Source organism: Muscardinus avellanarius (assembly GCF_963383645.1).
Source record: "Muscardinus avellanarius genome assembly, chromosome: 16".
Lineage (NCBI taxonomy): Eukaryota > Metazoa > Chordata > Mammalia > Rodentia > Gliridae > Muscardinus > Muscardinus avellanarius.
The window spans coordinates 49,673,007-49,699,557 of NC_137802.1; the positions used below are offsets into that span (position 1 = coordinate 49,673,007).

A 26,551-nucleotide genomic window follows, 5' to 3' on the forward strand; every position below is an offset into this window, starting at 1 on the left:
GGCAGGTGGGACAGGAGGCCCGGGGTGGCGCTGCTGCTTGGTGCAGTCACCCCGCAGCATTGCTGCCTGGCGCCTGCCTGCTCCCCGCACTGTGCCGGGGGCTGAGCAATGATGACCAGGCGTGCGCTCCTGGCCTCGTGTGCGCCTGCGCAGAGAGGGTGTGGGGCCAGGCACAGGCTTACCGGGCCAGATCGGGCTGAAGCCAGGGCACACTGTATACATGCACAGGGAGGGTCACGTTACCAGCTGCCTTAAACTTGCACCCATCCACCAAGCCCCCCATAGACAGGAGACTCGAGTTACAGATGAGGATGCTGAGTTCCAGGTGACCACCTGGGTCAGAACTCAAGTTCAGGCTTGGCCGTCTTTCCCTCATCAAGCTCACCCACACAATGGCAGAGGGCGCTCATTCCAGCCAGACCCCTCCTGCTGGGCTCAGCCTCCTGAGTAGAAGAACTGAGGCTCATGCAAGTTTGGGGGGGTGCCCCTTCCTCGCAAGCCCTCCCCACCTGGTGTCCTCGGTCACTTCCACCCCTCCCCAACTCTCCTTATAAGGGAGGTCAGCCCCCTGCCGTGGGGCTCAGGGCAAGGAAGGGTTAACGGGAGCTCCAGCCCTCTCCCCACATCCCTTTTCTGGAAGGAACAGATCAAACTGTGGGCCAGACAGACTGGGCAGGGTGTGACAGGGCACCCTGCCCCAGCACCCCTGGGGCCTCTCGCCAGAACCTCTCCCTTCTGGGGCCAGGACTGAGCAGGGAGGGCAGTGCCCATCCCGCACCCCAGGGGGGTCTGTGGGAGGAAGCTGCTCCCCCCTCCAGTGACAGGGAGGCCGGCCAGCCTCTGCTCCCCTTCCTCCTCCCCCTCCCCACAGTACTGAGCCTTTTGGGGGCCAACACACAAGGAAGTCCAGGGAGAAGACAGGTCCCTGCCCAGCACCAACAGCACTTAAGTTGTAAAGGACCCACAAGGATTTTATTTACAAGTGTGCTGAGGTGGACCCCCCTCGTGTATTACAAAAAATATATACTTATATACATACTACACATTAATAAAGTTCTTTAGTGATAATTCTCCTCCTCGGGTGGGGTGAGCAGACAGGGCTGCTCATGCTCTTCAGGAACTGGCTGCAGAAGGATATTATAAAAGAAAGAGGGAGATGTGGCTTAGATGTCCGGAGTCGGGAGTGGAGGAAAGATCTGGAGACTGACGAAGAGCTCTCACAGCATGTGGATGTGAGCAGCCATGGCTCGGCTTCCTCACTCTCCCCGAGGCGCTGGGCCCTCCTGGCCACCCCGTGGCCACCCTGAGGCCCTCAGAGCGCAGCAATGGCTTTGGCGGCCACCTGGCGGCCCAGGGGCAGGCTGAGATCTGTGATGGCCAGAACCACTTTGGGGCTGGACATGGCCGACACCTTCACCAGCTCCGATACCTGCCACAGACGCAAGGACAGCTGTTTCCTGGGGTAGCTCATGGGGTGCAATGTCCCAGGACGAAGGAGAGCCGTGGCCTCTGCCGCAGCCCACTGCCGCCCGCTGGGCCCGCTGGCCTGGACAGTACTCACGGTGGTGAAGGGCATGAACTGCAGGATGCTGCCCCGGCTGCCCTGCTCCAGGCAGTCCACGCACTCCTCCATGAACCACTGCACGAACTGCGTGTGCGGGCCGGCCGTGCGCGAGCCCAGGATGGAGGAAATGAGCAGGAACAGGTTGGCTGTGCAGAGGGAGGAGCAACGGAGAGTCCACCAGAGTGTCTGAGAGCAGGCCAGCCCAGGGGATGAGGTGGGACTGAACAGGACAAAAGGAAGTGCTAAAAGTGCCCCAAATAAGGATGTGTGTGTGTGGGGGGGGTGCTGATCAGGAGCCTGGGGAGACGGAGGGCAAGTGGGGGCCAGAGGAGGGGACATGGAGCAGGCAGGTAAGAGGGCACCAGGACGACCCCTCCAGCTGTAGAGGCCTCCTGCCCGCCCTCGAGGAAAGGGGCCCCTTCCAGCTCAGCCCTGGACCCAGAGCTGGCAGGAGGCCTTACCCAGGACTCGGTTCAGAGGGTCCCGCATGTTGACGGTGTGGAGCTGGGAGGCTGACAGGGAGCTGTTCATGGACCGGTCAGCTGTGGACAGGGCAGAGGGAGCACTGCGCTCAAAACCGCCCTTCCCGTTTCCACCCCACGGGTGTTGGTGCATACAGAGCCCAGAGACCTTTAGACTGAGAGTCACAGAGGAGCCCCAAGCAGAGATCTCCATAGCAGATGGGCGAACAGAGTTGACCTCAGTGAGCGCCCGCAGGGCCAGCCTCCTGCTTCACATGGATTAACCACTTATCCCCGCAGGCCCATTTTACAGATAAGGAAACTAAGACTCAGATTTGCTAAGTAACTAGCTAAAGGCCACAGGTCTGCAGGTGGCAGAGCCAGCATGCTTCCTCTACTCAAGCTTGTAGTTGGTCCCCTAGTCCCTAAAAGGATCCAGAGAAACATCTAGGCTCGGGAGAAACTTCTGGAAACAAGAAAAATCAAATGCTTTGGCAGGAAGCCTGGCAGAGCGGGGAGGACAGCGAGGAAGTGCGGCCATCTGGGGAAGCAGGGTGGGGAGGGTGCTCCAGGAGCAGGAAGAGCGGGGCGCAGCCCCATGTCCCCGCCTGGGCCTGCTCCAGACCGCGGGAGTTTCAGGGGAAGGAAGGAAGGCGGGAGCTGGTGAGTCAAAGGCTGGGGCTGTCCCCTCAACCCTGCAAGGGGGAGGGGACCGGGCGGGAGAGCGGCAGCCCCTGGGGAGAACGAACAGGGAACAGCGGCCAGGTCTCCAGGGGCAGAATGGCTGGGCCCTGCCATACTCTGAGTACCGGCATAGACGCCCATGGCGGGCCCACGGCGGGGGTGGACGCTCACAGCTCCCGGGGAGAGCAAGTCCCCAGCGAGGAGAGGCCACGCGGCCTCCGGGCACTCACTAGGACTCGACAGGATGTTGGCATCGTCCTCGTTGGAGCTCAGCAGTCGCATCAGCTTCGACGGCTGCATGTCGTCCAAGGGGAAGAGGCTGATGTAATCCTGGAGGGCAGGAGACTCACTATTACACACCCGAGTTCCAGTTAGCGGCAAAGAGGGCCGGGCACAGGCCTGAGTGGGAAGAGCCAACTCTGGACAGCCTTGGCTGCTGCTCGGCTTCCACGCCCGCGTGGAGAGGTGGCCCCCCGCCAAGGGCAGCCGAGGCCCACACGAGGCACCTCTCCAGCCCCTGACCAGGGAGGCCCAAACACAGCTGACCCAAGGGCAGGCTCCACATCTGGTCCCTCTGCCTGGGGAGGAGCTGCTCACCAGTAAGTGCTCAGAAAAAAATATTTACACTGGGGATTGAACCCAGAGGCATTCTACCTTCAAGCTATACTCCCAGCCCTATTTTATTTTTATTTTGAAATAGGTTGATGAGAATCTCACTACTTGCTAATGCTGACCTGAAACCTGTACTCCACCTTGTCTCAGCCTCCCAAGTATTGGGATTACAGGTGTGCACCACCACACCCAGCCAGAAAATGTCTGCTGAATAAACACGGGGACAAGGAGCAAGGACCCCACCTCAATGTCTTCCCGGTGCCTCTTCTTTTGGCGGGAGGATGCCTGGCCCTTGTGGGAGGAATAGGAACTCAGGGCACACCACACAGCTAGTCTGGCAAAGGGTTCCAGGAGAGGGGTACAGTTAGAGGGGCCCTGATCAAGCCCCACCTGAAAGCACTCCCTGCAACCCAGATTCCCGAGGTGCCCCAGGCCGACGTCCCCGGCTCCAAGCGGCCCGGGCTGGAGGCGCAGGGTGTGGGGAGCCTGGCAGACTCTGAAGAGAACCCTACTTGGCCAGCGCAGTGCCAGGGGGATCCATGAGGCTCTGCCACTTAGAGGAGTCGGTGAGAAGGCCAGGCAGGATGTGGCCCAGCAGGACCAGGGTCACTTGCTGCATGTCCAGACAGAAGATGGAGTAGAGCAGCTCCACGGCCCGCAGAGTGTGCTCCTTCCGCGTCTCCTTCAACAGCTCCTGATGGGCAAGCAAGCAGGCAGCTGAGGCACTGTAGGCCCTGGCCCTGGCCCCCCAGCCACCCCCGCGGGCTCTCAAGGTGGCCCCCGGTGCTGAGCCACGGCCCAGCGCACATCACAGCCTCAGAGGTGAGGCCCCACCTCTGGACTCCCGGGAGGCTGGCCAGCTCGCTCACAGCCATCCATCAGAGGCACCTTGCTGGCCAGGTGGGGCGCTGGGCCCACGCTGGAGGAAGCCTGCTGCCCCAGTCCACGTGTCTGGCCCACACCCGCTCCAGCCCAAGCACCTTGACTAGGTTGTTGCAGAACCAGTAGACGCCTCCCATGTGCAGCAGGGTGTCAAAGACGTGGATGGAGCGGCTGTCCACCCAGCCCTTCTCCAGCACCTTGGCGAAGACGTCTGTTAGCACCTCCTTGATGGGCCGCTTGGGGGGCAGCAGGTTCCAGTAGGGCATCGTGTCCACCCCCGTGGACGGGAACTTGATCTGCGTGGCTGTCTGTTGTAGCACATCTGCACACATGTGCTCCAGGATGGAGTTCATAATCACCACCCTGGCAGCCGGGGAGGACACAGGCGAGTCAGACTCTCCCCTGGGTTTGGGTTACGGAAATAGTCCTGGGAACTAACCCCACTCTGTGCTGGGGGAGGAGACAACCCCACGGCCCTGCTCCTGCCCGGGCTTTCACCTGCTGGGTACAAAGCCCATTAAAGGCAGAGGGCAGCAGCCAGTATTGGAACAGCATTTTCTCTCTCCTCTTCTCCCGTTCAAACACTCCCCATCCCCCAGGCTTGAGTCCTGCCAACCCTCTGGAATAAATAAACATAATCATTTCCCCCTGAACTGAGTGCTTGGGGGGTCCCCACCCAGCCTTGGCCTCCTTTCAAAGTAAACTGTAACTTCCAGGAGCAGGCCTCAGGGCTGCCCCGCAGGGCTCTTCCCGGCCCTGGGTAATGGGCAAACACATGTGTATATCCAGGATCGTGTCACGGGAGGCTTTGCCTGGCGTACTGTAAGACCCGGCTCTGAGGACTAACTGTTCCTGGAACCCTGCGTGGCTCGAGGAAGGCCGCTCTCACTCCCAGAGCCACTTTTTCCACCCAAATGATGCGACTGCGGATTTCCTACTCCTCACTCCTCCCCCTGTGGGACTTACGGTGCTAATGATGAACAGTGTCGGAGCACCGTCACTTGGGGTGGGGGGAGGAAAGGAAAAACGGAAAAAAGAGCAAGGGGAAAGCAGATGACTTCACACACCGCCCCAAACCTACACCAGATACACATTTCCCCACCTCCCCCGTAAAACACCCTCAACGGGCAGTCATAAGTAGTGCAACTCTCAACCTAGCAAGACCCTGTGTCAAAATAAAAATAAGGCCAGGTGGTAGTGCACACCTGTGATCCTAGTACTTGGGAGGCTGAGACAGGAGGATCACAGGTTCCTGGACAGACTCAGCAAGTAGTGAGGCTCTCATCAAACCTAGTGAGATCCTGTTTCAAAAATAAAATAGGGCTGGGGGTGTAGCTCAGAGGTAAAATGCCTGAGTTCAATTACCAGTACCGCACACACACACATAATAGCCCCATCCATGTTCACATGGATGTGTGTGTGTGTGTGTGTGTGTGTGTGTGTGTGTGTGTATCTTACTGGGGATTGAATTTAGGGGCATTCTATCTCCAATCTACACCCCATCCCTATTTTTATTCCTGATTTTGATCAAGGGCTCACTAAATTCTGAAGGGCCTGAATTGCTGAAGCTGGCCATGAACCTCCAATTCTCCTGTCTCAGCCCCTAAGTACTAGGATTACAAGTGCACACCACCACAATCAGCCTTATTTTTAATTTAAAAAAATTTTTTTTTTTTTTTTGTGGTACTGGGGATGGAACCCAGGGGCCTTATAACTCTAGGCTACACTCCCAGACCTTATATATATATATATATAATTTTTTTTTTTTTGGAAACAGGGTATCTTAAGCCAGGTGAGGCTGGCTTCGAACCTGCGTGATCCTCCTGTCTCAGCCTCCCAAGTGCAGGGATTACAAGCGTGCGCCACCACACCCAGCTTATTTTTAATTTTGAAACAGGGTCGCCGGGCGTGGTGACGCACGCTTGTAATCCCCGCGCTTGGGAGGCTGAGACAGGAGGATCGCATGGGTTCGAAGCCAGCCTCAGCTACTTAGTGAGGCTCTCAGCAACCTAGTGAGACCCTGTTTCCAAATAAAATATAAAAAAGGTCTGGGAGTATAGCCCGGAGGTAGAAAGCCTCTGGGTTCCACCCCCAGTACCACCAAAAAAAAAAAAGAAAGAAAAAGAAAAAGAAACAGGGTCTCATTAAGTTTCTGAAGATCTTGTTAAGCTGCTGAGCCTGGTTTCGAACTTGTGATTCTTCTGTCAGTCTCCTAAGTATTAAGATTACAGGTATGGGCCATCATGCCCAACATAGAGGCCATTTTTTTTTTTTTTTTTTTTTTTTTTGCAGGTCTGGGGATGGAACCCAGAGGCATTCAACCGAGCTACACCCCCTACCCTATTTTTTTTATCCTTTATATTGAAACAAGGTCTCACTGAGTTGCGGAGGGCCTCACTACATAGCTGAGGCTGTCTGCGAACCACGATCCTCTGGTCTCAGCCTCCCAACTGCTGGGATTACAAGCGTGCGTCACCATGCCCGGATGACAGTGGCCATTTTAACAGCAAGAAGTAGAAGCACCCAGGTGTGCATGGAGGGGCGAGTGGGTGAGCAAGATATGGCATATGTGTATAATGGGATATTACCATTCATCCTTAATAAAAGAGAGAAAATCCTGTCACATGCTACAACATAGATGAATTTTGAGGAAATCACACTGAGTGATTAGTCACAAAAAGACAATTATTGCCTAACTGCAGTTACGATCTAACAGAGTTGATTTAGCTGGGCATGACGGTATACATCTGTAACCTAGCACTTGGGAAGCTGAGACAGGAGAATCACAGGTTCAAGGGCAGCTTCAGCAAGAGGTGAAACTTGCATCAACCTAACAAGCCCCTGTTTCAAAGTAAAAATAAAATAGGACTAGGGGTGTACCTTGGAGGTAGAATGCCCCTGGGCTCAATCCCTAGCATCACAAAAAATAAAATAAGAAAATAAACGTCAACTTCCTAGTGTCTGAAAATGGAATGGTGGTTCCCAGGGGCTGGGGTGGGGGGCATAGGAAGCTGTTGTGCAGTGACTATAGATTCAGATTTGCCAGATGAAAAAGTTTGAAATCTGTTTCACAACAATGTGAACACGCTCAGCATGACTGAACTACAGACTTAAACATGGGAGAGATGGTAAATTATCTCATGTGTTTCTTGTCACAATTAAACAAACTCGAGTGAATGAATCGGCAGCACTGAACTCAACAGAGCGGATGCCACAAGGGAGGCCTGCGCGTCCTGAAGAGCCCGGGCGTGAAATGGTCCTGAGGACAGCCCAGGCGGGGGAGGGCTGTAAAACCTGCAAATGGCTCATAGTTCCCTGAAGGTGGCACAGCAGGATAAAGCTTCTGCTCTACTGCTCAGTCCTCTAGAACTTGAGCCCTTGAAGGCAAAGAATCACGGCTGTTTGGGGTGTGCACTTCTGGTACACAGAAGGTGCTGGATTAAAACACTCTGGATCCTGCGATCCTTCCAGGACAGCCTCAGCAAGGAGTGACTCTCATCAACCTAGTGAGACTTTGGGTTTTTTCTTTCGGTGGTACTGGGGGTGGAACCCTGAGGCTTTCTGCCTCCGGGCTATATTCCCAGACCTATTTTATATTTTATTTGGAAACAGGGTCTCACTAAGTTGCTGAGAGGCTAAAAGGACGCAAGTGACTGAGGGGTGGGTAAGAAAGAAAAGAATATGAGCAAAGTCCAACGTCCAACACCCGCCACCTTGGGGCGCCAACCTCAGAAGACGAGGAAGCGCGGGAGTGAGAGCGCAGGCGCGTGGCGGGAAGGCGTGAGGGGAGGGGCTGGTGCTGGAGGCGCGGGCCCCCACCACACCTGTGGGGCCGGGAGGGCGGGGCCGGCTGCTGACCTCTCATTGTAGAACTGCAGGGTGTTCTCACTGTACAGCGGCCCTGCCAGCTGGCGGATCATCTGCAGAGACTTCTCACGCTCGTCCAGCCCCAGCATCCGGACGTGGGCCACGAGCCAAGCCACAGCACACACTGCCAGGCTGCATACCTTTCCCTTGATATTATCGGTGATTTTCTGAGGGAGGAAAAAGGGTGGCTGGGACTACGCTCTCCCTTCCCAGCCGCCACTGCCCCAGCCTCTGTGGGCAGCCGAGTCTGGCAGGTGGGCGGCCATGCCACATTCCACAGCTCTCTCCACCACAAGTTTGATTTCCCCAGAGCTACCCGAGCGGGAAGGAGTGGCTAATACTATGACTCTAGGGAAGATGAATACATGAGCTCTGGATTAAGGGTCGTGTTGTTGTTTGCGGTACTGAGGATTGAACCCAGGGGCATTTTACATTTTACCTCCGAGCTACACCCCCAGCCCTATTTTCAGTCTTCATTTTGAAACAAGGTCTCACTAAATTGTAAAGGGCCTCACTAAGTAGCGGAGGCTGTCCGCGAACCTGTAATCCTTCTGTCTCAGCTTCCTAAGTACTGGGATTATCTGTGTACTCCATCACACCTGGCTTTGCTCTTATAAAATATACTAAGCTATCACTGACTGCCTGTGTGTCTCAGGGAAGAGAAAAGGCTGCTGGAAAGGTGGGGCTACCTGGATGGACTCGAAGGCCAGCACCCCGTTCTCCCAGGCATTGAGGATTTCCAAGATGGCCGCCGAAATGCTGAGACAGGCCTCGTGCCACTTCATCTGCCTACACGGGGTTGGAGGTGGGAGAAAGATCAACACCGGGGAGCAGATGGGCTTAGGAGAGAGGGTCTTGGACCTGCCCCCACCACGACCCCTGGAGCAGGCGCCCAGCCACTGACACCAGCTTCATCTCCGAGGAGTTGTTGAGCAGGGCCACCAAGGACTCCACTTTGGTGGAGTCAGGCCGGAAGCAGGGGTGGTCAGGGTTCAGGATCTTGCCCTCCTCCGGCATGCACGTCTGCATCCAGGTCTCGAAGAATGGCACCTCTGCTCCTGTGCTCGACTCGGACAGAATCACCTGGGCAGCAGGGAATGAGAGGTACCAGCAGTGCAGAGGGCATGAGCCTGCCAGAGCGGAGCCTGGGACTGGGCTTCAGTCACCTACCCCCTTTCCATCCTGGAGGACTGGGACAACCTGGCGAAGGGAGGCAGACAGGGGCTATGCTGCCATCTAGTGGCTGGTGCGAATGTGGCACTAAAGGCTTTGGGACATAAGGGTCACCTATTCACTTCCCCTAGGGTGGCCACCACATTTTTTTTGGTGGTACTGGGGTGGAATCCAGAGGCTTTCTACCTCTAGGCTATACTCCCAGACCTTTTTTTTTTTTTTTTTTTTTTTTTGGAAACAGGGTCTAGCTAAGTTGCCGAAAGCCTCATTAAGTAGCTGAAGCTGGCTTCGAACCCAAGTGACCCTCCTGTCTCAGCCTCCCAAGCGCGGGGATTACAAGCGTGCGCCACCACGCCCGGCCGCCCCATTTCTGAGCCCAGCAAAATCAACTAGCGTGGGAGACTGAAGGGGGCTGGCGGCGAGGCAGGCGCTACTGGCTGCTTCCTTCCTCTCTGCCCTGCCCGTGGCATCCCCGGTGCTGTCTGCTCTCACTCACTCACCTCTGAGCCGTAGGTCTGGGCCACGTGGCACAGCATCAGGAACGAGATGTCAAAGAGCAAGGCGCGGACCGAGGCCGTCTTGGCTGTGGGTAGGATGAGAGGCCAGTCCCTCAGCCCAGGGCAGGGCCCAAAGCCCCTGCCTGGAACCAGAGATTAGAATTCTTTTTCATCGCAGCACTGGGGGTTGAACCCAGGGCCTCGCATGTGCTAGGCACGCTCTCTCCACTTAGTGGTATCACCGGCCCCAGCTTTTGTCTTAAGGAAGGTCAGGGACAACAGGGCTTCTTCAAAGCTCTGAGTCTCAGAATCCTTTTCTTGAGTCTCAATTAGAACATCATCCCTTCCTTGGAATCCAAGACTTCCAGTACCCTCCTTCCCTCTAACACACAAACAAATCAGAAAAGGACAAAAGGCCAGCTTTCGAAGCCCCTCTTTCCCAGCATTACTGCTCCCCCAAGCTCCATGCCCCCCCGCCCCTCCTCAGTGCAAATGGGGTCTTCAGAACAAGCTTACTTACTGCTCTCTCCGCTGCCGTGGGTTGTAAACTCGTTCAGACTGTGGAAGAAATGGAGTCAGGCAGCATCAACCAGGGTAAGAGCCAAGCAACAGCCAGGCACTGGGGCTACGCGCCCCGAGGGCTGGTCACTAGAGTCTGAACTACAGGTTAAACTTAAAATGGAGCCGGGCGTGGTGGTGCACCCTTGTAACCCCAGCATTCGGGAGGCTGAGACCGGAAGATTGCAGTTTGCGGACAGCCTCAGTTACTTAGTGAGGCCCTCTGCAATTCAGTGAGACCTGGTTTCAAAATAAAGAATAAAAAATAGGGCAGGGAGTGTAGCCCAGAGGTCTAATGCCCCTGGGTTCCATCCCAGACCCACCAAAAAAAAAAAAAACAAAAAAAAAAAAAAACAAAAAAAAACTTAAAATGGGAACTAGCACAACAGAAACAAAGAATTACTTCTATTAGTAAAAGTTTTCTGGGGTGGTGGCACATGCTTGTAATCTGAGCATTTGGGAGGCTGAGACAGGAGGATCCCGGTTTGCCTACAGCTACTTAGTGAGGCCCTTTGCAACTTAGTGACACTCTGTTTCAAAAGAAAGAATAAAAAATAGGGCCAGTGCTATAGCTTGAAGGTAGACTGCCCCTGGATTCCAAACCCAGTACTGCAAAAAAAAAAAAGTTTTCTGGAAGCCAGGCATGGTGGTGCACACTTATAATCCTAGTACTTGGGAGGCTGAGACAGGAGGATCACAGGTTCACAGCCAGCCTCTGTTGTTGAGACCCTGTTTCAAAATAAAGAATAGAACCGGGCGTAGTGGTGCATGATTATAATCCCAGCATTTGGAAGGCTGAGATAGGAGTATTGCGGTTTGCGGACAGCCTCAGCTACTTAGTGAAGTCCTTTGCAACTCAGTAAGACCCTATTTCAAAATAAAGAATAAAAAATAGGGCTGGGGATATAGCTCAAAGGTAGAATGCCCCTGGGTTCCATCTCCAGTACCATACACACACAAAAAAAATAAAAATAAAAAATATGGCTGGGGGTGTAGCTCAGAAGTAAATGCCCCTAGCTTCAATTCCTACTACCACCAGAAAAAAAAAAAAGATAAAAAAAAATATATAAAAGATTTCTGCCAGGCGTGGTGGCACACGCTAGTAATTTCAGCATTCTGAAGGCTGAGACCAGAGGATCATGCTTCACAGACAGCCTCAGCTACTTAGTGAGGCCCCCGCAACTTACTGAGACCCTGTCCAAAATAAAGAATAAAAACAAGGCTAGAAGTGTAGCTTGGGAGTAGAATGCCCCTGGGTTCTATCCCAAGTACCGCCAAAAAAATACATAAATAAAAAATATAAAAAGATTTCTAAGGCGTAGAAAATAGCTCATTGAATGGAATAATGTTCTATGTCTAATTCCGGGTCAACCTAAAAAGGCAATAGAATTTGGGAGCCCCTTATTATTTAATAACTGGGCAAACATGGAATTCCTCCATGCTTACCGTTCAACACCTTACCACCTTATCAACCATCTCTACTCCTTCCTCGGCTCAAGAGGAAAGAGCTCTTCCAGTGAAGAGCGCCCGCTCCTCTGCCCCGGCCTGCATCTCGGGGAGACCTGGACCCAGTGCCTTGCTCCTGCTCTGCCTCCTCCTCCCTCAGGCGCTCCCTCCCCTCCGAGGTCTGGGGTCCAGCTGTCCTCACTTGATGAATTTCCTGGCGAAGGATTTAAGTTTCCCAGTAGCGGCAGCAGCAGCCAGCAGCAAGTCCAGACTCTTCCCGGATAGCATGTGTCCCAGGACGCCCAGCAACCCCTCTGGGGACTTGGAGTGGTCTGCATCCATCGTCTGGGGACAGGACAGGAAGTCAAGTCCTGAAGAACACTAAAGACCCCCCAGGTACAGCCTAGCCACATTTTCTCTCTCCATGTGTCTCCACTGACTAGCACACCACACCCTGCGATTTAATCTGCATCTGCATGACGCCAATCTGGAAAATCATTTCCACAATCTATTACTGTCCTATAATCCATCCCTCTCAACTACACTGGCAAGATGCTGGCGGGAGAGGCGAGGTCAGGGCTCGCCTTTCTCTACTTCCAAAGTAACTACGTACAGAAACCAGACAAGAGGGAGGACCATGAGACTTGTTTATTTATCTGGAAGTAGAGGAAAAGTGGAAAGAAGGGAAGTCCTGGTGGCCAGGGAAGGGCGTGCTCACCTTGAGGATGTTTGTGACCGTGGGCTCTGCCCGCAGGATCAGCCCAGGGTTGGGCTGGATGTTGGCATTTTCTGATGACTTCTGCTGGGGTGCGTGCTCCCGGTCTGCTGAGCTATGGCCATAACCGATTGGCCAAGAGAAGGGAACAAGAACAAAGAGAAATTATTGACACTCCCTAGTCCAACACCAAAGCACAAGCACAGAGGAGGTGGGAGGCACACAGGTCTTGGGCTTCGGGGCACTCGGGCACAGCCCCATGTATGCAAGGCCCAGGGTTCCTTCCACCCTAGCACCGAAAAAACAAACCAAAACACCACTGGGGTTGGGGTGACGTTTATAAAAGGGTACCCAATATTGCCATCACTTTAATTTATCATTAAACTAAATGATAAATTAAAATCTTTCAAAACAGATGTAATGACTAAATCATTTTAGTTTAGTCATTTTATCTACTTTGAAAGTTCATTTAAGATTAAAGAGGGATTGAGTTTTTTCTTTGATCACAGAGGTGAGTTAAAAAGCAACAACAAGGTATGTAAAACTTTGGTCTGATAAAATCAGCATCTTCTTTTCCTTCTGGCTCCTGGTACCCCAGGTACAGTCCCAGTCACTTGCCCAGACTTTGAACAGGAGTGAGAAAGGTACCAGCTACCACGCTGGCACTAGAGAAGCCGGTCAAGGGCCCTCGAGACAGCCCAAGTGCACTCAGGCTTACCGCTTGGCCACAAGGTTGGCAAAATTGGCTTCAGACAGAAGACCCTGCTTGTTACATTCTTGGAGGAGGAAGTTTGTACAGTCACAGCTGTGGGGGACAAGGATGAGTGTTTTTTGAGGGATGGGAACAGTGAGTTTCTACCCGCTCTCCTCCCTCCTTCAGGATGAAGACAATTTGGAAGACAGAGAGCCTGTGGGCACTCGGCAACTATGGAGCTGCTGCCCCTGCCGTGGGCAGCCAATAAGGACACTGCATGCTCTGCAGCTTGTGTGGCAGAGAGCAGGATGGGGCCCAGAACACCTTGCAGCCGCAGGAAGGTAAGGAGGGGAGCCCGTACTTGCAGCGCTGGTCAGCTTTGTCCAACAAGGGTGTGAGCTTCAGCAGGAACTCAAAAGCGCAGTTGACATCCTCTGTGAAGTCCTACAAAGAATCCGAAACTTCTGCCTGGGTTCTGGGCCTTCCATGCCTCCTGCAGCCCGCAGGGCAGAGTACAAGAGCCTGAAGTGGGCCGCTCCCACCACGAGTCCCCAGAGGCTGGGTGGGGAGACGCCTGAGGCATCGCTGAGCCCCCGTGGCCACCTGGGCTCAATCATGGTGGGCAAGCCGGCCTGCTGGAGGGACTGACCCGAGCCTCCTCCATCTGGATCCTAGGTACGTGTGTGAGGATGTGTGGCGTGCTTCCAGCCTTCTCCTGGGCATGAGACACTGCTGCCCACCTAGGGCCTAAAGGACCCTTCCCTTGCCCTTTGTCTACAGAGAAGAAATACCTTTACCTGCTCCTCCCCTCTCATTTCTCCAACTCACCTTGTCCCCATGAGAGTATTTCTTCAACTTCACCAAAACCTGTGGAATCTAGGGAGTAAGGTGGGAGGGAAGTCAGAAAGATCAACTTCCTTTCTCTTTCATCTGCCACCAAAGCCCCTGCCCCCAGCCCCGTCTCTACCCGGGCACAGAAACACTCAGCCTTGGAAGTGAGAGTGATATCAGAGCCTGGTCAGAAAGCCCGGGCACCCGCAGGACAGGGGCCTCTCACGTCTACTGATCAAAATGCCGTAAGCAGAGGCGGAACCCCAGCTCCACGGGGGCCAGGGCCACTTTCCCTGGCCCCTCAGCTGCCCTGCACCAGTGTGGCTGGTGACAGGCCACACAGACCCATGCTGAGAAACAACCGAGTCCTGCGACTTCCACAGACACACTCAAACGGCGCCTACGCTGAGGACTCGGCCCGCTGAGCCTGAGGCCAGCAGGGGACACACAGGGCAAAAGTCCAGCACATCACTGCTTCTGCTGAGAACTGCTCCTGACCGACTCCGCTGCTCACATGTCCTACCTTGAGGTAGGTGAAAGCTGTCCACTTCAGCTCCTCTGTACCCTCGGGAGACTCGATGAGCCCCACAAAACAGGCTTTCCAGATCTCCAGGACAAAAAGCGGGGTAGGGATATGCTGTGGGGAAACGCAAGGGTGAGGCAGAAGAGGGTGCCAAGGCCTCTTCACCCTCCCAGGCTGCGCAGCAGAGTCACTCCCTAGCTGCAGTGCTGAGAACATACACTCAAACGACAGAGCTGTGCAAGACTGGCAGCCTGTCCCATCGGAGAGCAAGGAATTCTTCCCAAGAAGTACCAGAAGAATCCACCCTCCTGCCCCCGATGGCTGGCCCATCCTGGGGAAGGAAACAGGAGGCCCGGGCCCCACCTGCATGCGCTTCACCATCATCAGCTGCTCCACCAGGGGCTGCGTCTCGCCGGTCAGGTTCATGGTGCCCTCAAGCAAGACCACCGCGTGGACGGTGGGGAAGCCAGTCCTGTGCAGCTGCTCCGAGTGCACTGACAGCATGGTGGGGATACTGAGGGGAGCAGACACACGGGGCGGCGCGGGGCAGTGAAGGGAGAGCGAGGGCCAGACCCGGTACCAGCCCCGCGCCCCAGGTCCCTGCCTCTTTCCCTCCACCTTCACCCGGAGAGCTGGTACCTCCTAATGAGCGTGCCACACTGCTCAGCCTGGCTCCGGAGCTGGGGGTTGCTGAGATTGGCCAGGATGGCCCCGAGCTTCAAGAGAGAATGCTCAATGGCGGTCCAGGAGGCTGGCGGAGAAAAGGAAATGCAGAACCAAGATGGGAAACAGCGGAGAGGCAGAGCCTAGGCCCGAATGCCTGGGCTACGGCACCCCGGGGCCCACGGAGCCACGCAGGGAGGCTCCCCCGAGGGCAACATGGAGGCCAGGGCCGTAAGGGCAGCATGCATGAGGGGGGGTGAGCACCAAGGGCCAGAGCCCCTCAAAACCTCTCCCAAGGGCCTGATTTCCAGGGGCTGCACCTGACTGATCCAGAGCCTAGGCAGGCATACACAGGCAGTGGGAGAGGGCGGTGAGGGAAGCCAGAGGGAGCGTCCACAAATCATGCCAGGAGTGGCCACTCCAAACAGCCAGCCCACCATGGCCACCCATCTACGCTAGGCAAGCTGCGTTCCTCCGCAACACCACCCTCGTCTGGGCTGGCCTCAGGGCTTGCCCCTAGACAACATCCAAGGCGCTGCTCCTTGACCTGCCCAACTGGTCTGATGCACCAACCTCTCCTGAATGCCCATATTCAGGGTCTGCACCACATATTTAGCATTTAATTGCAAGTCGCTTATTCTAGTTACAATTCCAGAGGGTCAAGCGATGAATAATGGCACCAACTAGCCCATTAACCGCCAGGTGGCACAGCGGGGCCGGGGGTGGGGCAACAAGACCTGAGACCCTTCAGATTAAATATTCATCCACTTTTCAGCCAATCAACACTTATCAAGTGCTCAAGGTAGATAAGAAACAGTCAATATAGCCCATTTTGATGCAGTGCTTCTCTCTTTGGACTTGTTCCAGACGATAAAACATATTTGGAGAAATAGTAAACACACTAATCCTCTTACGAGCTCTCCGACCCTGCCCTGAAAACTCTGGCTCTCACCCACTCTAGCATTCTTGTCCCTGAAAGAGCTCCTGAGGTGGTCCTGAGCCACCTTGGCTCAAGCCAGGCTGTGGCTTCAGAACCTCGCTGCTGGAAGACCCCCTCCCGTCCCGACCTGTCTGTTCCCAGGCTCTGGAAAGTTCCAATATTTAACATCTGGACTCAGTCAGGAGGTGGACAGCATATAGGCCTGACAGCGGACAGGCCCCAAGTTCTAAGGGGACATTTCAGGTCGCACTCAAATTCAAGAGTCATCTGCTTCCAGAGGATGAGCAGCACGGAGGCGAGAGCAGGCGGCGTGCTCGCCTCGTCCCCTCACGGGTCTGCACACAGGATGCACCAGTCCTGCTCCCCACTAGTGTGTACGCTTGCTGAGGGCAGGGGCCCTGCCACATGCTCCTTTGGGAGTCCCCCGCCCCCCTCCCCCAGCACCTAGTGCGGTGCCGGGCAGACAACAATGCTCAGTAAATACCTGTTGGTTGATTGGCTCGGGTGCCACCCTGCCCAAGTCCCTGGGATGTATGCAATGCTTATGGGGAGAGAAAAAAGGAAGTGGGATGGTTTCAGATCTTCCTTGAAAGAAATGGGATGGCATCCTGCCTCTCCCCTCTCAATTAAAAGGACCAGCTACGGAACAGCAGCAGTCAGGGCGCAAGGGAATCGGGGACATACAGGCCTCCTCTAGCTTGGCGATGTGCAGCAGGGCCCGGTTCTTGGTGCTGCTGAGGGTATTCTCCAGGCGCTGCAGGCACATGGCAAGCTGCTTCTCCCCAGCAGCGGGCGTGCCAGCCTCCAGGCCTTCCTGTAGCCGCTCTGCGGAGGCCGCCGTGCAGCGCAGCAGCCAGTGGAGGGCGCTGAGCAGGGCTCGGCACAGCCCAATGCACTCCTCAGCTTTGCCATGACAGCTACAAGGAAAGAGCACAAACATCTGTCTCCCAAGGCTGAAATCTGACCCGCGCCAATGTTCCCCAGAGCTTCTGGCCCGCCCCTACTAGGGACAGAGCTGGAAAACTAGCAGAGTCCTGGGGAAGACACCTAGCCTGGCTGACTTCCACTGGACAAGATCTCAAATGAGCTTTTCCAAGTTAAGAGGCATCTTGTGCTAAGGGAATACAGAGAAAGGATGGGGATGGGCAGGGAGGGAGAAGGGAACTGGGACCCCACAGCTGACCTCAACCCATGTGCTAGGAGCTTCTCTGCACTGAGAGAATGCTGGGAGGTTGGAAGCCCCTCACCCAGCCTTACCTCAGTCGGTCACAAAACATGTCCATGATGTCCAGCAAAGCCTGGACACACAGGTCCCGGGAAAAGTCATCAAACTGTGGAAAGAACAGTTGGAGAGGCTCCAGGATGCCCCAGTCAACCCCTGAGTCTCACACGTGGGACAGCCAGTCCACGGAGGACTCCTGTTTCTCTTTCCACCAACCTCAAGTTTCAGACTCAGCACCCTCTCAATACTGGGAGTTGACTCCTAACTGCCAGCCCCCACCGCCCAGGACCTCCTCTCTCGGGGGAAGGCCAGCAACACCAGCCAGAGGGGGTCACGTGCTGCCTGCCCGGCCTCAGGGGTCGGATGACCAGAGCAGTCAGGAGACGGGCCTTGTCTGTCACCACCAGAGCCCTGGCCCCTGCCCCCCACTTGGCTGGTAAGTGGCTAGGATCATACCTTACTGATAGCTGTGAGGACGGAGGAGTAGGACACCATCTAGAGGGAAGAGAGGAAGATAACGCTCAGACAACTAGTCTCCTACTTGAGAGGAACACTGAGCCTTAATGTGCTGTGCTCTGTGCTGTGATTCCTTCAAGCCTCTTCAACCCACTCAAAGACATGGCATGATGCCAGCCATCGTCCCTATTCCCACTTCTATCACTCACTGCAAAAGGATGCCATCAGCACAAGCCCACGGAGCTGATGATTGGGGGGGGGGGTCCTCAAAGGTGTCATGTTTCACCTTCACATGCTACTTGTATATATATGTTGTACTAGAGGTCAAACACAGAGGCATTCTACCTCCTAACTACACCCCCAGCTTATAACCTGCAATTCTCCTAAGTACTAGTATTACAGGCATGCGCCACCATGCCTGGCCAACAAGGAAGATTTAATTGGCCACCAGTAGGTAGAGAATCAGTAGGAGCGAGCCAGGCGTGGTGGCGCACGCTTGTAATCCCAGCATTTGGAGGCTGAGACAGGAGGATTATGGTTCGTGGACAGCCTCAGCTACTACTACTTAATGAGGCTCTTTGCAACTCAGTGAGACCCTATTTCAAACTAAAGAATAAAAAACAGGGCTGGGGGGGTATAGCTCGAAGGTAGAACATCCCTGGGTTCCATCCCCAGTACCAGAAAAAGAAAAAAAGAAAAAAGAATCAGTAAGAGTGGAGGTGATTCTACTTTATTCCTGAAACTTTTTTTGTGTGTGCTGAGAATCAAACTCAGGGCCTACTACATACTAAGCACACATTATACGAATATATATAGCCGGGTGTGGTGGTTGAGACAGAAGGACTGCACAGGTTCGAAGTCAGCCTCAGCTACTTAGTGAGGCTCTCAGGAACTTAGTGAGACCCTGTTTCCAAATAAAGCATAAAATAGGTCTGGAAGTACAGCCCAGAGGTAGAAAAGCCCCTTGGTTATACCCCCAGTTACACACACACAAAAAAAAAAAAAGAATATATAAGAAGCGGGTTGCTTGTTCCCAGCATTTGGGAGGCTGAGACAAGAGGATCACGGTTCGCTGCCAACCTCAGCTACTTAGTGAGGCTCTTTGCAACTCAGTGAGAACCCTGTTTCAAAATAAAAAGAATAAAAATTAGGGCAGGGGGTGTAGCTCAGAGGTAGAATGCTCCTGGGTTCCATCCCCAGACCCACACACACAAAAAAAAAGCTGGGCGTGGTGGCACACGCTTGTAATCCCTGCGCTTGGGAGGCAGAGACAGGAGGATCATGCAGGTTCGAAGCCAGCAGCACGCGCTGGCTTAGGAGACCCTGTTTCCAAATAAAAAATGTAAAAATAGGTCTGGGAGTGTAGCCCAGAGGCAGAAGGGCTTCCAGGAACGCCAGTACCACCAAATAAAGTAAATAAATAAATGAATAAAAAACTAGGGCTGGGGTATAGGTCAGAAGTAGAATGTCCCTGGGTTCAATCCCCAGTACCACAAAATATAAATTTTTAAAAAATGTATTTAAGCCAGGCATGGTAGCACATGCTTGTAATCCCAGCACTTGGGAGGCTGAGACAGGAGGATAACGGGTCTGAGGACAGCCTCAGCAAGTAGGGATACTCTCATCAACCAAGCAAGACCCAGTTTCAAAATAAAAATAAGGCTGGAGGTGTAGCTCGGAGGTAAAATAACCTTGGGTTCAATCCCCAGAACCACCACTAAATAAATAAATAAATAAATAAATAAATAGCAGAATATGATAAAAACTAACAAAAAAAAAAAAATCACCGTCGTCCTGGGCTGTCTCTGCTGAAGGAGTAGAAACCTCCAAAGATTTGAGAAAAAAAGCTACATCACGCTCAGTGTCCTGTGTATGTCAAGTTTTCCTTCCACGTATAAATTCTCCATCACCTGAACAGACTGCTCTCTGTTCAGACATCTTTAATTAGAATTCTTGGATGAACAGGAGCAAAACACCAAGAGGGCTTAAAAACAATTAGCATTCAGGACTACCACCAGCAGGACGCACTGTGAGGCCAAAGCCGGTGTCTGACAGTGATCAGAAAGCTGGGCGCCTGCCTGGGCGGAATGACCATACACTTCCAGGCTAGTGTTTGTTTATTTATAACTGATGTCCCCATAGCAAGAGCTTGGCAAAGAATTGAGCCTTGCTGGATGCCAACCTGTAGGGGGAGCTGGATGTTCCCACTGAAACTGCACCCCACACTGAGGAGCGACACCTCAGATTCTGTTTGTTCTGGGGGATAGCGTCAGACAACATGAATTTATGGTCTTCAGTTCTTAACTCTGTACCTTCATTAAGTTTTTGCGAAGTGTATCAATAAAGCACCCCTCCAGAGACCTGAAAATACTCCCCACATGGTGGTGAACTGTTTCTCACAGTAAGTTTAACCTATTCCAATCTTTTTTTTTTTTTTTTTTTTTGGTGGTGGTACTGGGGTTCCTGGAAACCCTCTACCTCTGGGCTACACTCCCAGACCTATTTTTTTTAATATATATGTATATTTTTTTATTTGGAAACAGGGTCTCTTAAGCCAGCGTGGCTGGCTTCGACTTGCGCGATCCTCCTGTCTCCGCCTCCCAAGCGCAGGGATTACAAGCGTGCGCCACCATGCCACCCGGCTATTCCAATCTTAATCATTCCATCAGCACAGCTCTGGCCACCATGACCCCCGAGGCTGCAGGTCAGCGGCATGCCCAGCCTGACCCTGCAGCTGCTCTCTAACCCTCTCGGTGCTCTTCTTTATCCCCAACACCCCAAGCTCCTCCTAAGTGCCCTCTCCAGGCACAAGGCTGAACCCAAGAGCCTCTTGACTCGGAAGGAAGAATAAATTCCTAATTTTGCATAGCACTTGACAGGTCACGAAGGTCTGTCGTGTATATTTATTTCTCTCTGTCTTCAGCCTCTTTCTCCTTCTTGCCTTTCTCCTCGGTGTTTACACATCTCAAGATTCTTCTGTTTTTAAATGAGCTTCCCACAGACCCTACATTTCCACTTAGCCACCACCCTCCCTCTGCTGCTCTTCAAACACGAGTTCACTACACTCACTGTCTCCATCTCCCCACCTTCTCCCCACTCCAATCACTTCTTTTTCTTTTCTTTTCTTTCTTTCTTTTTTTTTTTTTTTTTTTTTTTTTTTTTTTTTTTGGTGGTACTGGGGTTCCTGGAAGCCCTTCTACCTCTGGGCTATAATCCCAGACCTATTTTTATATTATTTGGAAACAGGGTTTCTTAAGCCAGCAAGGCTGGCTTCAAACCTGTGCAATTCTCCTGTCTCCGCCTCCCAAGCACGGGGATTACAAGCATGCACCACCACGCCCAACTATTTATTTATTCTTATTTTTGGTGGTACTGGGGATTGAACCTAGAGCCTACAGGCATTCTGCCTCCAAGACACACACCCCCATCCTATCATCCTATTATATTCTTTATTTTGAAACAAGGTCTCACTAAATTGCAGAGGGCCTCACTAAGTAGCTGAGGCTGCCCCCCCCAACATGTGATCCTCCTGTCTCAGCCTCTCAATTACTGGGATTATAAACTGTGCCAGCACATAAGACTTTTTATTCTTTATTTTGAAACAGGGTATCACTAAATTGCTGAGAGCCTCACTAAGTAGCTGAGGCTACTTCAAACCTGTGATCCTCCTGTCTCAACCTCCCAAATACTGGGATTACAAGCATGAGCCAAAACACCTGACTCAATTTTATTTTTTTATTTGGAAACTGGGTCTCACTAAGTTGTTGAGAGCCTCACTAAGTTGCCAAGGCTGGCTTCAAAGCTGCGACCCACCGTCTCAGCATCCCAAGTACTGGGATTATAAGTGTGCACCATCACGCCTGGCTAGAGAATATATTTATTCTGGAGCAGAGAAGTCCTTATGCAAGATAAAAGCCACACAGGTTTAAAAAAAAAAAGAAGAATGAGTCTGAACAAAAATACTGATTTATTGATTTCTGAGACAGGTGTGGTTGAGCACTCTTTTAATCCCAGCATTTGGGAGGCTGAGACAGGAGGATCCAGGTTTGCAGCCAGCCTCAGCTACTTAGTGAGGCCCTTTGGAACTCAGTGAGACCCTGTTACAAAAAATAAATAATAAAAAATAGGGCTGGGAGCTGGGTATGGTGGTGCATTCTTGTAATCCCTGCGCTTGGGAGACTGAGATAGGAGGATCGCATAGGTTCGAAGCCAGCCTCAGCTACTTAGTGAGGCTCTCAGCAACTTAATGAGACCCTGTTTACAAATAAAATATAAAATAGGTCTGGGATTATAGCCCAGAGGTAGAAAGCCCCTGGGTTCCACACCCCAGTACCACCAAAAAAAAAAAAAAAGAAAAGAAAGAAAAATAGGGTTAGGGGTGTAGCTTGAAGGTAGAATATCCCTGGGTTCATCCCCCATACCACCAAAAAAAAAAAAAAAAAAATTCTGGGCTGAGGGTGTAGCTCAGGGGTAGAGTGCTTGTCTAGCATGTATGAAGTTCTGGGTTCCAGTTCCAGCACCACAAGGAAAACAAGAAGCCAGGCATGGTGGCGCATGCTTGTAATCTCGGGATTTGGGAGGCTCAGATTGGAGGATCATGGTTCGCAGACAGCCTCAGCTACTTAGGCCCTTTGCAACTCAGACCCTGTTTCAAAATCAAGAATAAAAAATAGTGTTGGGAGTGTAGCTCAGAAGTAAAATGCCCCTGTGTTCCAACCCCAGTACCACAAAGAAAAAAAAAAAAAAGAAAGAAAAAAAAATCACTAAGAATTCTTTGGGAGTGATGACAATGTTCTACATTGATTACAACGATGTTTACAATATATATTTTTTGCAATATTGTAGATTGAACTCAGGCCTTGTACCCACTAGGCTATATTGATCTTGTGTATGTCAGTAGTTCATTTTTTCTTTTTAGTTAAGAACAGTATTCCTCAGTTGACACATAATACACTTCCTTTTTCCTCTTGGAATTATGTCTGTTTTCCATGGTAGCACATATTGACTTACTTTATTTTTCTGAACTGCTGCATACTGTTCCACATGTACTATGATGTGTGTGTTACTGGGGATTGAACCCAAGGGCATTCTACCTCCAAGCTACACATCCAGCCCTATTTTATTTTTGTTTAGAAACAGGTCTCATTAGGTTACTAAGTCTCATTAAGCTGCTGAGACTGGTCTTTTTGCTGAGACTGGTCTTTTTGTTGTTGTTGTCACGGTACTGGGATGGAACCAAGGGGCTTTCTACCCCCGGGACTACATTCTCTGAATATATATATATATATATATATATATATATATATATATATATATATATATATATATATATATTTTTTTTTTTTTTTTTTTTTTTTTTGCAGGTCTGGGAATAGAACCAGGGGGCATTCGACCTCCGAGCTACACCCTCTGCCCTAGTTTTTATTCTTTAATTTGAAACAGGGTCTCACTAAGTTGCTGAGACCCTCACTAAGTAGCTGAGGCTGGCTTCGAACCTGTGCGATCCTCCTGTCTCAGCCCCCCAAATGCTGGGATTACAAGTTTTGTTCTTGCTTTAACAACCTTGAATTTCTCAGATGGTAAATATGAATACATACCATGTACATAAACAAAAGGTCCATGTAAGTCTCAATTTTTTTTCAGTATCGGGGGTGGAACCCAGGGGGTCCTCTACCACTGAGCTATATCCCATCCCTTTTTATGTTCTCCATGCTGGCCTTGAACTTATGATCCTGTTTTAGCCTCCCAAATACTGGGATTACAAGTGTGCGCCACCACGCCTGGCCGTGGTGCACACTTGTAATCCCAGCATTCAGGAGGCTGAGACCAGAAGATCGTGGTTTGCGGACAGCCTCAGCTACTTAGTGAAGCCTTTGGCAACTTAGCGAGACCCTGTTTCAAAATAAGAATAGAGCCAGGGGTAGTGGCACACACTTGTAATCCCCACGCTTGGGAGGCTGAGACAGGAGGATCACACAGGTTCAAAGCCAGCCTCAGCTACTTAGTGAGGCTCTCAGCAACTTAGTGAGACCCTGTTTACAAATAAAATATAAAATAGGTCTGGGAGTATAGCCCGGAGGTAGAAAGCCTCTAGGTTCCACCCCTAGTACCATCAAAAAAATAAAAATAAAAAATAAGGCAGGGGGTGTAGCTCAGAGGTAAAATGCCCCTTGGTTCCATCCCTAGAACTGCAAAACAAAACAAAACAAACAAACAGTGTACAGCACTGTACCAAGCTACTTGGAAGGCCGAGGCAGGAAAGTCACAAATTTAAGGCCAGCCTGGGCAACTTAGCTGAGAGATCCTGTCTCAAAATTAAAATAAAATATAAAAAGGAGCTGAGGGTGGTAATACATGCCTGTAATCCCAGTACTTGAGAGGCTACGACAAAAGGACTGTGAAGCCAGCCTCAGAAACATAGCAAGACTCTTAGCAACCTAGGGAAGCCGTTTCAAAACAAGAAATAAAAAGGGCTGGGGGTATAGCATGGAGATGAAATGTCCCTGGGTTCAATCCCCAGCACCACAAAGTAATAAAATACAATAAAAATAAAAAGGGCTAGGAAAGCACTGGTAGAGTAAGTGGTAAAGCATTTGCTTTACCCTGAGTTCGATTCCCAGTTCCACCGTAAGAAAAAAAAGTTAAAAATAAACATCACTTCTTCCAGAAATCCTTCTCTTACCGTCCCTCCCATGTCCCCTATAATCCGCCCTATCCTGTGACTTCTTTTAGACACTCCAGTCCTTTTGTGCTAGGATCAGCTTTTGTTCAGTTATGTCCCCACAGCCTAATACTGTGTGGCAAACATAAGCATCTGTAAGCACTTACCTTTAAACATCAAGTGAATGTCATCTCCATCACAATAAATGGAATACTATTATTTTTTACAAGAAAACCGAAGCTCAAAGAAGTGATCTGATCACACAAATTCACTTTAAAAGTGTAGTGACAGCCGGGCGTGGTGGCGCACGCTTGTAATCCCAGCATTCGGGAGGCTGAGACCGAAGGATCGCGGTTCCCGGACAGCCTCAGCTACTTAGTGAGGCCCTCTGCAACTCAGGGAGACCCGGTTTCAAAATAAAGAATAAAAATAAAAAAAATAAAAAAATAGGGCAGGGGGTGTAGCTCGGAGGTCAAATGCCTCTGGGTTCTATCCCAGACCCGCAAAATAAATAAATAAATAAATAAATAAATAAATAAATAATAAATAAATGTGTAGTGACAATTCCATTTCAAATGTTTTATCTCTAAAACCCCCCACTCTTTGGGGACTGGGGCAGTTTACCTGGGAACTAATGGCATACTTCAGGTACGACAGGATGAGAGGATTTGGGGAAGGTCCAATCATGGCCTGCTCCAATAGTGCTTCTGCAAGAATAACAACAAAGTAAGACCGAGGGTTTACTCCTCTGGGTTTAACCCTCCCATCCTTCCTTCCCACTTCATTTGAGACCTGCCAGGTTGAGAATGTCCCAGGTGGCTCCTTTGGGAAAGAATTTCTTCATGTTGATTGCCCATTGGTAGTCACTCCATCGCTCCTTCCACGCTTGTAAAATAGCTTGCTTCAGGTTCACCACCTTCATGACTTCACTCTGAGGGAGCGAGGCCAGTGGCCTCCAGGATCTGATGTGAGAGAAATGGAACCAGAGGAGAGATGAGGTTCTGAAGCAAAGAACTAGGAAGGCAGAATTAAAGAGGATGGAAGCCGGGCGTGGTGGCGCAAGTTTGTAATCCCAGCATTCGGGAGGCTGAGACCGGAGGATCGCGGTTCGCGGACAGCCTCAGCTACTTAGTGAGGCCCTCTGCAACTTAGTGAGACCCTGTTTCAAAAATAAAGAATAAAAAATTGGGCAGGGAGTGTAGCTCGGAGGTCAAATGTCCCTGGGTTCCATCCCCAGACCCGCAAAAATAAATAAATAAAAATAAAATAAAGAGAATGGAAATTCCAAAAGATTAAAGTAAGGCAAAAGAGCCGGACGAAAAGAGAGACAGACAGATAGACTACGAGGTAGATAACCTGTCAGGATCTCCCCTCCCAAACCATCCTTCCTGGAACTGGTCTCAATACCAAAACTAAAGAGGGTAGGGAGGGGTTAAGCAAGCTCTGGGTGCTTAGTTATGCCCTTAGCTCTGGCTGTGTCCTTCAGCCACTGTCACCCCAATCCTGATTTCCCCTTCTTTTCCTCTACCTTCTCCTGCAATTATAATTCTCTATTTCCCTTCCATCCACCTCCCCAAATTTAAGCCTACCGGACAATCGAGTTCTAGATCTTAGGCAGCGCCATTTTGGCACCTATAAGGGAGCTCCTTTTCTATTGGCTGCGGGGAACAGACACTAACCAATAGGAACGCAACAAGAGGCAGGGCCTGCCACAGTGTCTTCTGGGAATTGTAGTTTCGTAGAACGCGACCGCGTTTGAACTCCAGGGAAAGCTGAGATCAATCTCATCCGCCAGCATTGTTTCTCTCCGTTAAGGGAGAACCTCCAAAGAACTGAGACACCACAGAGATTTAGAGGCTAGAAAAACAACCGGGCGTCGCCCAATGACGTCACTGCATACCGGGCCTTCAATCATATCCCAACACCTTTATCCTCTAGTTAGTAGGCACAGCAAGGGTGTGGCTTTCAGCAAAAAACGTTCTTTCCCAAGTGTGTGTGTGTGTGTGTGTGTGTGTGTGTGTGTGTGTGTGTGTGTGTGTGTGTGTCTCCTAAGCCACAGGTACCAGAGTTCTCATTTCCACACCTGTATTACAGAAGCGACA

The 26,551-nt window shown here is 51.6% G+C and overlaps 1 protein-coding gene across 3 annotated transcripts; it reads right to left on the reverse strand.

The window, feature by feature from the left end:
• Positions 1-1,312: 1,312 nt before the first annotated feature.
• MED24 (mediator complex subunit 24) lies at positions 1,313-25,386 on the reverse strand (the record flags this gene model as incomplete). Of its 3 annotated transcripts, XM_080712156.1 has the most annotated exons (26): positions 1,313-1,429; positions 1,562-1,710; positions 2,026-2,106; positions 2,940-3,039; positions 3,565-3,655; positions 3,834-4,015; positions 4,302-4,566; positions 8,062-8,237; positions 8,760-8,855; positions 8,971-9,153; positions 9,744-9,826; positions 10,261-10,298; positions 11,947-12,089; positions 12,463-12,574; positions 13,178-13,264; positions 13,515-13,597; positions 13,982-14,029; positions 14,508-14,621; positions 14,871-15,021; positions 15,147-15,258; positions 16,595-16,651; positions 16,795-17,027; positions 17,368-17,441; positions 17,789-17,827; positions 25,074-25,156; positions 25,242-25,386. In XM_080712156.1, 26 exons carry the CDS (start codon positions 25,369-25,371, stop codon positions 1,313-1,315), a joined length of 3,027 nt encoding a protein of 1,008 aa, XP_080568282.1. The 3 variants fall into 3 exon arrangements, with proteins under 3 accessions (XP_080568282.1, XP_080568283.1, XP_080568281.1); XM_080712157.1 differs by lacking the exon at positions 16,595-16,651 and having other exon boundaries at positions 25,242-25,380; XM_080712155.1 differs by lacking the exons at positions 16,595-16,651; positions 17,789-17,827 and having other exon boundaries at positions 25,242-25,371.
• Between the last annotated feature and the right edge of the window lie 1,165 nt (positions 25,387-26,551).